Genomic DNA, 12,623 nt, shown 5'->3' on the forward strand with positions numbered 1-12,623 from the left:
CACCAGCATCGGATCAGTGTGAACAAGCGGCATGGTTTGTGTCCATTGACAGTATTACTAATACAGTGAGTGTGACTTTACATTGATGGTAACGAAGTGTTTTATACACAATGAATACATTGTTGCCTAGAAGTTTCCTGAACTAGTAATTATTAGCAAGCTACAGAATGAGTGATAGCATGCTTTAGTTTTGGTCACCTAACGCTACGCGATTTAAATGTTTAACAACAAGAGCGAATGATGTATTGTCACTTGTCAGTGACATTTGTAACAGGTCTGGTTGTAATATTTTATACAGAGTGAAGTAGAGGCGAGAGGCGGCTGTGTAGGCTACTCTAGCATTGCGCTTGTTTATTTTCAGCAGCATGACTGCCGCCTTTTGGTCACTGTCGTAAAACGGCACCTAACTGGCGTTAAATTATATATATATATATATATATATATATATATATATATATATATATATATATATATATATATATATATATATATATATATATACTTATTATTTATTATTGTTATTATTGCTGGGTAGCTTACATGCATTGACAATAACATCACAATGTATCAGTTGATTATATTTTGTACAAGTTAACTGGCGTTCAATTATTTATATATATATACTTATTATTATTATATATTATATTATTATTATTATTGTTATTATTGCTGGGTAGCTTACATGCATTGACTATAATATATCACAAAATGTATCCGTTGATTATATTTTGTACACGTTTTGCATAACTTGTCAAAGATAGTTTGCGTAAGTAAAAAGTACAATATTTCCCTCTGAAATGTAGTGGAGTAGAACTATTAATAAAATGAATAAGTAAAATGCCTACAAGTACCTCAAAATTGTACTTATAGAGTATTCAAGTAAAGTAAGTATAGTTACTTTCCACCTATGTTCTCTCCATACAAGAGCACATAACTTATTGGGGCTACAGAGCACCATAAGAAGAGTACAAGTGAATCCTATGAATAAGCTGTAATGGAGGACGGTGTGGGACTCATTAGACGTTTAATTTGAGTCACCCACGCTGGAAATGCGTAGCAAATCTATAGTAGGCCTACAGTGACCTGTGTGTGTGTTCGAAAGCAGGGGCAATGGCAGGCCTGTGGAGATCCTACCAGGCCTTGATGACCAGATACCCATGGACTGTCCAGATAGTGACTGCTGGTAGGAATAACTCTCACTCACTCACACACACACACACACACACACACACACACACACACACAATCGTTTGGATGGGCACGCAAGGCAAATTTGATGCCCCACTTCCATGGTTCAAAGGTCAGAAACGCCCCCTGTGACGTCACCTGATCTCGGATTCCTGGCCTAAAAGCCGATCTCAGGGGAGCCTCACCGAGCCTCACCAGCCCCGACCTCAAAATCTAAGATGGCTGTTCCGCGCTTCAACAGTAGTGAAAGTTGTTGTAAATACTGTTCATTAGTAGTTCTGACTTTTTGTGTAGGTCTCATTAAATCAGCCTTATGTACACAGTACTATCTAACTTCTATCTGTGGACATGTTGCTATAGTGTTGGTATCCACAAAATGCCACGAAATGTGGTGTTATCAACTGTTATTGCTAACAATGGCTTGCCTGGCTAGAGCTAACCCTGGCTGGTTTCCAGACTGTTTTAATGGAACACGATCAACTCGGGTGTCATGTCACTCAACTGGGATATTCCTTCTTACCAATACAAAAGGAATGGCCCCATTTGTTAGCATGACCTGTGTAATGTGTCCTGAACTGTTGACCAGTTGGCCATACATGATCTTTGCTCCAGCTGACAGTGGATACACTTCAGTGAACAGAGAGGCTGCTGTCACTCCTCTCACTCTACTCCTGATACTACTGTGAAGTTCCTGATAAGCAGGCCCAAACCGAATACAGATTCTTTTTTGCATTTTCTGCGCATATTGTTTCTTAAAATCTGTGGAATTCTGCTGAGTGGGATGTTTTGCCGATTTAGGTGTACAACAGCCATATCATAGTATACAATTTGTTTTTGCAATTCTGGCCACATAAAAGTTAAATCAAGCTGGAGTATTGTGAAAATTGAGAGACGGCACAAAAGCCATGCATTTTACAATTTCTATTACTAATATTATTTAATAAACTCGACTGAAAAACTGGCCGTTACCAGTTTATGTCGTTTGTGCTTGTGTAACATGAACTAAAAGCAATGTCAACAGAAACAGGGGACATGCTCGGCTGGGGTAGGAAGCTCTTTAGATTAGGGTTGCACTCCCAGCCGGAGTTCATGCTCTCCTGCGACACTCATAGCCCTCCTCTGGGGGTGGAGCGGAGGACTGGGTCCAGATGCATGCCAGTCTCGCCCGGGGGCGGGGGCCTGCTCTCACCGGGCCCAGGACGGCTGCAGCTCGGGTTGGTACAGCGGGCTGGCTTGAGGCTGCTGGTTAGGTTGGAGCGGCGACGGTGGAGGTCTCGCGCTCCCTCTTCCTCCTCCTTTCTCGACGGCCTGGAAACGGAGTCAGGATAACCGGAGTGGCCTTGAGGATGACCCTGGGCCAGCCGAGGAGAGCGCCTGGAGCCAGGGTCGAGGGTAGACGGCATTGGGCCAGCCTTGGAGAACACCGGGGCCTGGCGCCGTGGAGGCTTCCCTCCCATGGGAAGCTGGTGGAGCAGCGGGAGCCGAGGGAGGAGGGCCCTGGGCCACTGCTGAAGCTGGGCCCTGAGCCTCGGTGCTTGCGGCGGAGTAAAACCCTGTGAGGTCCCTCAGGGCAGCGGAAGGCTCTGCCGGTCCTCGGAGGTCAACGTCGCTGAACCCCGTCCAGATGGCCACTCTCCACAGTAGCTCTCAAATCGGGAGGACTCTGCAGTGAGGGCAAGAGACTTCAAACACATTAGACACAGCATGTCTGTAGGTTCTGCCAGGACATTCTTACATGCTATGATATTTTCTCACCTGGACTACTGTGTGACCAGCTGGTCTCTCACATGCACATCCACACTCAAACCACTTGAGTCACTCTATAAGAGAGCACTAAAAGTATTTGATAAAAAACCCTGTTCCTACCACTATTGTAACATCCTGGTCAAACACAACTTACTAAGTTTCAATAACTTAATTTCCTTTAAATATGCATGCACCGTTTTCAAGGTACTAAATGGCCTTGCCCCTCCCCCGCTAAATGAGTACATCAATCAGAGACCTGTATCTGGATCCACAACCAGAACCACCAGAGCCTCAATTAGAGGCGATTGTGTTATCCCATACAGGCGCACCACCTTTGGCCAGACAGTTCTGTCTGTCAAGGGTGGCAAACTCTGGAACACAATTCCGTCGACCATAAGGGAATGCCCAACACTAGGCATGTTTAAGGGTCAAGTGAAGAGATGGCTGAAGTCCACTCAACTATGTACTCATCACTAGGGAATAGAATAGTATGTTTATACTGTATGGATATGTGTGTTGTATCTCTGTATTTTTTTTTTCTTTTCTCTTATATCTGTTTAAGTAAGTCTTCTTTGTAGATCTTACTTTTTAGCTGGATGTTGATCCCAAACTCAGGTTTTAGTATCAGACTGTATATTCCTGTATATTTTGTACTTTGCACTTTGTACTTAGCTATGTAGAGCTCTAATCTCAGGTTCGCACTTTGCATTGTGTTTACATTTTAAATATGTTTTGTTGCACTAAGTTACTTTTCCCCTTATCAGGACCATTTCTCTGCATACTTGCACTTTGTATTGTGTTTACATTTTAAATATATCTTTGTTGCACTATGTTACTTTTTACCCCTACCAGGACTCTAAGCCTGTATCATCTGGCAGGGGGACTAACAATGGAAATCAGTCCTGTGACTGCAATTGTCGTGCATTTACATTTTTTTTAAATGTTCATTAATGTACACCTGTCCCCTATCGAACAAATAAATTAATTGAATTGAATTGAAAAGAGGGAAGAGGCTCGAGGGTGAGACCCAGGGAGGCGGGGCATCTTCGTGTCCGTGTTTCGGAGAAGATGCAAGTTGTCTCGCAGGTCTTGCAGACTCGCTGCCAGCCCGTGCTCTAGCCAGGCAAAGCTGGCCCTGTCCGCCGGTCTGGTTCCGCTGCCACTGGTCCCGCCGCTGCTGCTGGACGCAGGCCCGGCACCGCCACTGCTGCTGCTCTGTTCCATCGCTGCTTGTAGAGTAGTCTGTCTCTCTCTCTCTCTCTCTGTCTGTCTGTCTGTCTGTCTGCCTGCCTGTCTAGTCTTCTCTCACCATGCTTGTAGAATAGTGTTTCACCATGCTTGTAGAGTAGTCTTCTCTCACCATGCTTGTAGAGTAGTCTTCTCTCACCATGCTTGTAGAGTAGTCTTCTCTCACCATGCTTGTAGAGTAGTCTTCTCTCACCATGTGAAGAAAGGAAAGAGCTGATTTGCCAGCGCCGTCCTCATTTTATTGAGGGTGCCGGGCGCACCGGCAAGGGGTGTGGCCATAATGGTGCCAATGAAAAAAGTCTTCAGCATTTTACAGCTCACGCGGGGATATCTTATCCAATTAGTGAAGCCTGAGAAAGGGCAAAGCTGAGATGACATAAAACAATCGATTTAAAAATTGCCAAATGAAAAAATTGCGATATTTAAGTTAATAGATTTTTTTGCTCACTCCTAGCGTCACTCCCATCCCTTGTCCCCCCTGCAGGGTCTTTGGTGGGGGTCGGTGATGTCATCTCCCAGCAGCTGATTGAGAGGAGGGGATTGGCCAATCACAGTGTGAAGCGGACAGCCAAGATGATGAGCATCGGCTTCTTCTTTGTGGTGGGTCTCCTCTCTCTCTCTCTCTCTTTCTCATCCTCTCCTCTCCTCTCTCCTCTGAGTGTGAAGAATGAATGGGGCAGATCACTTTGAAGCCAAACAGAGCTCTCTTCCTCCAGGCTGTAAAATGCATTCTAAATAATATCTTTCTATATAATAGGGTCGTGTCTGTGTGGGATAATGTCTGTGTGTGTGGGGGGGGGGGGGGGCAAAGTCATGATTTGTGGGGTCTTTAGGGTCTCAATGAAGAGGTGAATAGCAGTTGGGTAGAAACTGTGACGAGAGGTTCTAGTACTGCCGTCAGCCATCAGTCTTCTACCGTGGGGAGGGCCTTGAAGAGTCTAAAGGTTCACATTGGATAGAAAGGTAGAGAAACAGAAAGGGGGGTAAAAAAAAACATGATTGATTGATTGATTTTTCTTTATTTAAGTGTCATGCTTCCAATGAAGCCCAGCCCACATGGGCTTACAGGACACTTTTACTGTTCATCATTTAAACAAACAATGATCAAAACATAAAACCTACAAAAACACCCAAAGTACATACAGTGAAGTTGTACCGCATGAAAAGCACCACCTAAACCTACTTAAAGAGCTGTGCTTGCCTTCTATTCCAGGCCATAGAAATAAAGTTAGCAGTCTTAAATACCTCAGTCTTAAACAACCACTCCAACTTCTGGCCATCATCTCTGCCCAGAAGAGCTCAGGTTTTTGCTTTTGCATTTCATCAAATAAGGAAATATATTATATGAAATGTAAAGATTGCTTGTTTGTGTGTTTGTTGTGTTTGAGGAATGGTTAAAGGGTAATTCCAGATTCCAGATTTGACTGAACTACACCCGCTAGCTGCTAGCTAGTTCCTAAATGAGACTGCAAAAGAAAATAGTTCCTACATGAAACTGCTCACAACAAAATCTGTGCATTATCTTGAGTAACCGGGTCATGATTTCTGGAAAGAGACATTGCTGTTCAGTTTTTCAAATGTCTTTTTTTGGTCCTTTGAGCACCAGAAGCCGAGTGCCATCCAGTTCCATTGTATTCAAGAGAAGGCAGACATCTCTGCGGCCATTGCCGGCCAATATCTCCAAAACTCAGGCAACTATCCCAAAACTATATAGATGTTTCTTTCTTTTGGAGAGAAGTTGCCAGGAAGATTTCCGTAGTGCTGGGAGCCACTGTTCCTTGTTCTCCTGTTGTTTTGTTGTTGAATGGTTTTACTGTGTTGAATTTATCCTTAAGGCAGAGGCGTTGGCTGCTGCTGGGCTCCTCAGATTCTGCCTTTAAAACAATGGGTATCTTCAGTTGTGGACCTGCATGTCATGGAGATGTTGGTGGCCTGTATGCATGGCGCTAAAGCAGACAATATTAGGTTGTGGAATATGTATTGAAGCCGTGCGTGGGGGCCATGGGCATCGCCAGGATAGCTAGGTTCCGTTTTGTCTTTTTTTGTACTTTGCTGATGTGAGCCAATTATGTGTGTGGGTTGGTGGATGGGGGGGTGGGGTCCAGCGGGGAGGGGGGTTATGTATGTGAGTGATTTTGTTTGTGTTTGTGTATGTACCGGTATTTTGTTTTTGTCTGTTTTTGGCAGATGTTTATGGTTTGTTATGTTTTTCTTCTTGTTTGTTAAAAATGGTAATCAATAAAAAATGTATTAAAAAAAGATGCCTATGTGTGTTTTTCCAACCTAGGGTCCAGTCATAGGCGGCTGGTACAAGGTGCTGGACAGACTGGTGGTTGGAGGGAGTAAAAGCGCTGCCATGAAGAAAATGCTGGTTGACCAGGTGAGAGGCCTCTCTTCGTCCTCTTTTTGCCCAGGTACAGTGCTGTTAACCTGGGAGGTGTCCCGTGTCTGCCCAAGACTCTCCTCCCAGGTACAGTGCTGTTAAGCTGGGAGATGTCCTGTGACTTCCCCACACTCTCCTGCCAGGTACAGTGCTGTTAACCTGGGAGATGTTCACGTGACTTTGGCCCACTATAACACTAGGTGAGAGATTGTGGTGGTGGGGTTGGGTTGCGGATCCCTCTAACTTTCGGTTTCAAAATAGAGTCCTGCTGACCGTACCAAAGGCTCGGACTGAGTTTGGCAAAAAGGCCTTCCATTTGTCTGCCCCTCTGGCCTGGAATGAGCTTCAAGAAACACTGAATCTACAGGAGCTTGTCTCATTAGACACTTTTAAAGTGATGTTAAAAGTCATGGAGGCAAACGAAATGCAGGTCTGTAAGTGTCATGATTAGAGTAGATTGAATCATGCCTATCAATGTGATATATGTTGTACTTTTTTCTTTTCTTTTAATCTTTGGTTGTTAGTACAGTTGCTTATATGCAAATGTTGTGGTGATATGTTATGTAACTGTATGTCTGTAACCCTGTGCTGCCTCTTGGCCAGGTCTCTCTTGCAAAATAGGTTTTTAATCTCAATGAGACTAACCTGGTTAAATAAAGGTCAAATAAAAATAAAATAAAAATCCATCACAATGTGTGTGTGTGTGTGTGTGTGTGTGTGTGTGTGTGTGTGTGTGTGTGTGTGTGTGTGTGTGTGTGTGTGTGTGTGCGTGCGTGTGTGCGCGTGCGCGCGTGTGTGTGCGTGTAGTTGTGTTTTGCTCCATGCTTCCTGGGAGGTTTCCTCTGTATCTCCGGCTCTCTGAATGGACTGACGGTAGAGCAGAACATCGCCAAGCTCCAGAGGGTGAGCCGGCTTCATTATAACACTTTACGTTTCATTAACGTTAGATTTCTGGCTCAGATGAGCCAATTAAAGGATTAAAGAAATGTTCGTTGACTACCTATTTAGACTGAAGAAAACTAGAAGAAAACCTTAACTAAGTAAAAACAAACTTGTGATGACAAAAACTATGTGGAAATCTATTGACGTTTTCATCAACAAATAAAAAACTAGACTAAAATGTTTTTACGGATTGGTCCAATCAGAAGAGAAGAAGAAGTTAAAAAGTGAATCTGTCTGTATTGCATGTTCAAACCTTAATACCATTCCATAATAACAGATTAATAGATCTTTCCAATGAGTTTGGACATTTTAAATGACTTCTGTCTTGATTTAAGGTCATAAATACAGTATACACTTTCCAAATTAGTTTATAGCATGAATCACCAATTTCAAGTCTTACTCATGTCATTCTTTTTTTTTAAGTCTATTCATGCTGTCATCATGGTCCTCATTTTGTAAATGATGGCCCCATTTTGAGGAAAATGAATGATAAAGAAGATGAAGAAAGTTTTGGGGTGTAGCTACTTGATGATTGAGAACAGCACAGTCCCACAGCCACAGCCTTAGCCTGGCATAGCAATCAGCGGGAGCTGTAGCAAACTATCAGAAACAGTGTTATGTTTACGATGTTTTAATAATTTTAGTAGACAAACGTAACAATATAGCTCCCCGATATGAGGTCAGTTTATCAAAATAACGCCTATTTCAAAGTCTGATTTTTGAGGGACAGGGCCAGCCAGCCCAGCCGACCATTCTCCACTGATGCAAGCCGGCTTTAGAGCTCCTCGGCTGGGCACATTTACGTCTGTGATACCAGGCGAAATGACCTGATAAACTGGTCTGTGCAGCTCTGTGATGATTAGCTAATGTCTTTGTAGCATTGTGATTATGATTTAATTCATCATGGAAGATAAATGCTGCTTTAACAGATGAAAATAATTCCGCCATAGTTTACATGTAAAGTGACGCTTGAGTTGATACTGGGCAGAATAGGGGTGCCACGGCCTCTTTGTGCTCTATAAGATTATGTAACGTGATGTACAGATCACCACAATTCAATAAGTATAAAGTTTCTGGGGATTTAAAGGCTGTTGGTCGTTTGTTTTGCTCTTCTGTATATCTTATTGGACATGCAATGCCTATACACACCCTTGTCTTACATGGGGAGGTAATCCCGTCAAGCTCCGTTAAAATATGATAATTTAATGTGCCATTGATGATTGGAAAACATACTTTATCGACTTTATTGACATTAAGGAAAGGTCTACTAATAATAATGTCAACTAATCAATGCTGATGCTGTATGCTAATAGATAGTGTGTGGATAATACAGTAGCCTACATGCTTTGAATCCCTTAGTTTTAGCTATGCAGTGTTCTAAGCAGACTGGATGGCATGCAGCAGATGATAGAACGCTCATCCATAAGAGACTTGACTTGGACTTGTGACCAAAGACTTGATACTTGACTTGGACTATAGCTAAAAGTCTTGAGACTTGACTTGGACTCTAGCTCAAAGACTTGAGACTTGACTTGGACTTGCAAAAAATGACGTGAGCATCTCTGTCAGTGCCCGGCCACGACCCATTGCTGCGCAGCAGCTATAATTTGAGATTGTTTTCTGTCTGCTCCGTCTTCTGCTATTGATGTCATCACTGCATCAATTCCTCATTTGTAAATGATTACTCACTATGGCTATTAAAATGAATCTAGAATCTTCATACAAATGCAATGGCATATCTTTGTCTCTCATCACAGGACTATGCAGATGCCTTGATCTCAAATTACTATGTAAGTTCTCCCTTTAAAGTTAGTCATTTTATTGATATGTGCAATGACGTATGTGTACACTGTCCATCTGGATTGTGCATAGGCACAAAAATAATTGGGTGACGGTGGCTCAAACAGTCATTTCACAACACGTAAAATGCTGGCCATTCTGAATGTGAATGCTGTGTGTCAACTTGTTTGTTTCAGCTATGGCCACCAGTCCAGATTGCCAATTTCTATTTCGTTCCACTACACCACAGGTAAGCTCCTATCACTTCATTGTCAACATAGTAACGATCGGCCACATCGATCAAGAAATGCACAGTTTGTACAGAAAGTATTTTAATATACAATGTAAACACTGGGACAACTCGGCTCTGACAGAGCCTGCAGAGCTGTAGTGAGCCGATGTTTAAGGGGACAGGCAGCGTACACTATTTCATGATGATCTTATGATTTTGGTATAGCGCTAACTGGGACAAATGTAATTACAATAGAAGTTGAAGAAAAGTCATCGTGAGGCTACAGAGAGGGGTGGAGTCCTTTTAATGTGACAAATACACATCTTTTAGAAAGCTGATTCAACAAAAATACTAATATTTATTCCGATTAATCACTTTATTTATTTTTAAGTCATGATGACATCCCGGCAGACATTTGAATATTCGTGGAAAGCCTCAATAGAATATTAGAATTTGACAAAATGATATTCGATTCATCCCTACTTGGTATTAGTGTATTGTTTTTCTAGTGAGGAAAAAAATCCATTCCTACTGTATTCTTGACATATTTCATGTAAAATTTGTTCTGAAAGTGTCTAACCCTTTAAAGCCTTATTTTCCTCTTGATGAAACTGTGAATGCATCCAAAGACCTCACATTTCTGATATATGCAGGTTGGCTGTTGTCCAGATTGTCGCTGTTGGCTGGAACTCCTACCTGTCCTGGAAAGCCAATAAGATTTGAAGGATTATCACAAGTCCCGCCCCCTGCCTCAAACCCCTCAGGACTGTTGGTGTTGTCGATGTCTTTGTCTGGAACTCTCTCCCTCCTGAAATCTGTAACGCCCTGACCCTGGACACTTTCAAAACAACCCTCAAGACCCACCTCTTCACCATGGCCTTTCCCCATTAGTTTTAGTTTAGTTAGTTTAGCCATCCCTTTGTTTTGTTTTGTTTTGTTTTGTTTTGTTTTGTTTTGTTTTGTTTTGTTTTGTTTGTTTAGCCCCTCTCTCCCTTAATCTGTTTCCCTTGGTCCTTGCCCCCTCTCCTGTAAAGCAACCTTGGGTTTTTTGAGAGGCGCTATATAAATTCAAGTTATTATTATTATTATTATTATTATTATTATTATTATTATTTGCACTCACTTGTAGTGTGATATATGGGCCGTTCTGTTATGAACATGGCTTTAGGCTACTTAGTCTTCTGATATTTCCAATGGGTAAAACTGTGATTGAGTGACTATAAGGTCAGAAGAAACTGCTTGTCTACACTGAATGACAAATTCACACTTGAAATTCAAACTTGCATTTTGCAGAAATGTCTCTGAAAGTAGGATTTGGCACTGGTACCGCACAGTGTACACAGGAAATGTACTAATCTACATAATGTTACTACCAGAAATCATTTTAAGGATCATTTGTTACGGATATTTTTAAGGATTACAGTATTATTGCATAGCGGCGGTTAAAAGATAAATCCACACTCAGATCTTCTTACACTGTTCGATATCATCAGAGTTTGTGATGGTCAATACTGCAGGAATAAAGTCAGAATTCTGAGGTAAAAATGTCACTGATGATATTTTCCGATGTACCGAAATTTGAATGTCTGGGGTCCCTAGATCTTTGTGATGTCAAAGTGGGGTCACAAGTCAAAAAGATTGGTATCCCCTGAAACCCCTTTCCCCCCCTCTCAACAAAATAGCTTGTAAAACTCCCTTCAAGAAGTGGTTCAACTATATCACAAGAAATGATCACAGTCTGAGTGTGAATCTTGTTACACAGAGGTCCACCTGATCTGACAGTAAAGTGTAGGTGTGTTTGATTTAGGGACTAGGGCAGACCACTCCTCTCTTAGACAGCCATCAGAAAAATGCTAAATTTCTCAGGAAATTCATAGTATTCTAATGCAGAGATCTGGGTCACAAACCACAGGTGATTAACGTCTTCCCAATTCTACAATAAATATGTAATCGAATGAAATGGCACCATATCCAACAGACACACCAGAACACATTTTACTAAAGCCCACTCTGACCCTATTCTTCACTACATTACCCAGAACCACTGTAAGTAAATGTGGAGTGACACCAGAGGTTTAGCACAGGTTTAAGCAACAATGTGATTAAATTAGGCATGACCAGAAAAAATTACACGTCTGTGCAATAGGCTAAGTAGGCCTAAATAACTCAGATTTGCAATTGAAACGTTCCATATAATGAAGTATGTCATGCTTGTTGATTTAATGATTGTTTTGCACCTGCTGCTCACGTTTGAGATACTTCTGGCTCACCTGGAAAGAAGGTGGGAGCAGCCGAGTACAGTCAGCCAATCAGAGGCAGAGAGGGGCGGGTCATGCCTTCGCCTAGCCATCGCCATCATGGGAAAACAAAATATGCAGACAGCGGTGAGGTCATTTCCTCGCCCCCACAGAGATGAGGCAATTGCTAATCAACAGAATAGAGTCAGCTAAAACAAAGCTGCTAATGGGATTACAGTACTATTTATAGGCTGGGGAGCAGAGTAAGCTCCACACACACACACACATTTATTCTTTATTCTTATGTGACTCCCTCAAAATTCAAATGGCTCATGAACAATATTGCCATGCCTCCTCTCTCTAGCCTCCCCTCTCCCTTCTGTCTGCCTCACTCTCCTGTTTTTATTTGACCTTTATTTAACCCACGAGAGGCCTTTTAGGAGGGCCATTCAAGCCGCAAGTGGAGACTGCAGTGCCACAAAGTACTGGTACTGCATGGTGTCCACTAAGATACCATCACCTCGGAATGAGATGTTTGGAGCGGGGGAGTCTGGTGCAGCGCACAGGTCGTAGACCTGGTGAGACGAGGGAGGAACCCGGCCGGGTGGCAACCCACAGAGCCTGGTCCCTCTACGTACCAGAGCCCTCCCCCTCCCCCGGTCCCAGCAGAGTAGTTCCGGAGCAGCGGATTGAGTGGCCCTGACCACGTGACCACCTTCGACCCTCCCTATAGGGCTGACCGTGGGTAGCTACTGGGACGTAAGTTGGGGCTTGGCCAGCCCCGGCTGGGTCACCTGGGCGAGGGTGTATGATGTTGCGAGACCCGAAACATCCTATGACCCCAGGGTACATCACTGAGGATACGTCC

At 42.9% G+C, this 12,623-nt stretch overlaps 1 protein-coding gene across 2 annotated transcripts; it reads left to right on the top strand.

Moving 5' to 3' along the window:
- Window positions 1-10,983, top strand: mpv17 (mitochondrial inner membrane protein MPV17). Of its 2 annotated transcripts, none has more exons than XM_083642806.1 (8): window positions 1-65; window positions 1,103-1,183; window positions 4,667-4,782; window positions 6,470-6,562; window positions 7,373-7,468; window positions 9,265-9,297; window positions 9,484-9,536; window positions 10,172-10,983. In XM_083642806.1, exons 2-8 carry the CDS (start codon window positions 1,111-1,113, stop codon window positions 10,239-10,241), a joined length of 534 nt encoding a protein of 177 aa, XP_083498932.1. In that variant the 5' UTR covers window positions 1-65; window positions 1,103-1,110; the 3' UTR covers window positions 10,242-10,983. The 2 variants fall into 2 exon arrangements, with proteins under 2 accessions (XP_083498932.1, XP_083498933.1); XM_083642807.1 differs by having other exon boundaries at window positions 3-65; window positions 1,106-1,183.
- Window positions 10,984-12,623: the final 1,640 nt, after the last annotated feature.

This window comes from Poromitra crassiceps (genome assembly GCF_964638095.1).
Source record: "Poromitra crassiceps genome assembly, chromosome: 9".
Taxonomy (NCBI): domain Eukaryota; kingdom Metazoa; phylum Chordata; class Actinopteri; order Beryciformes; family Melamphaidae; genus Poromitra; species Poromitra crassiceps.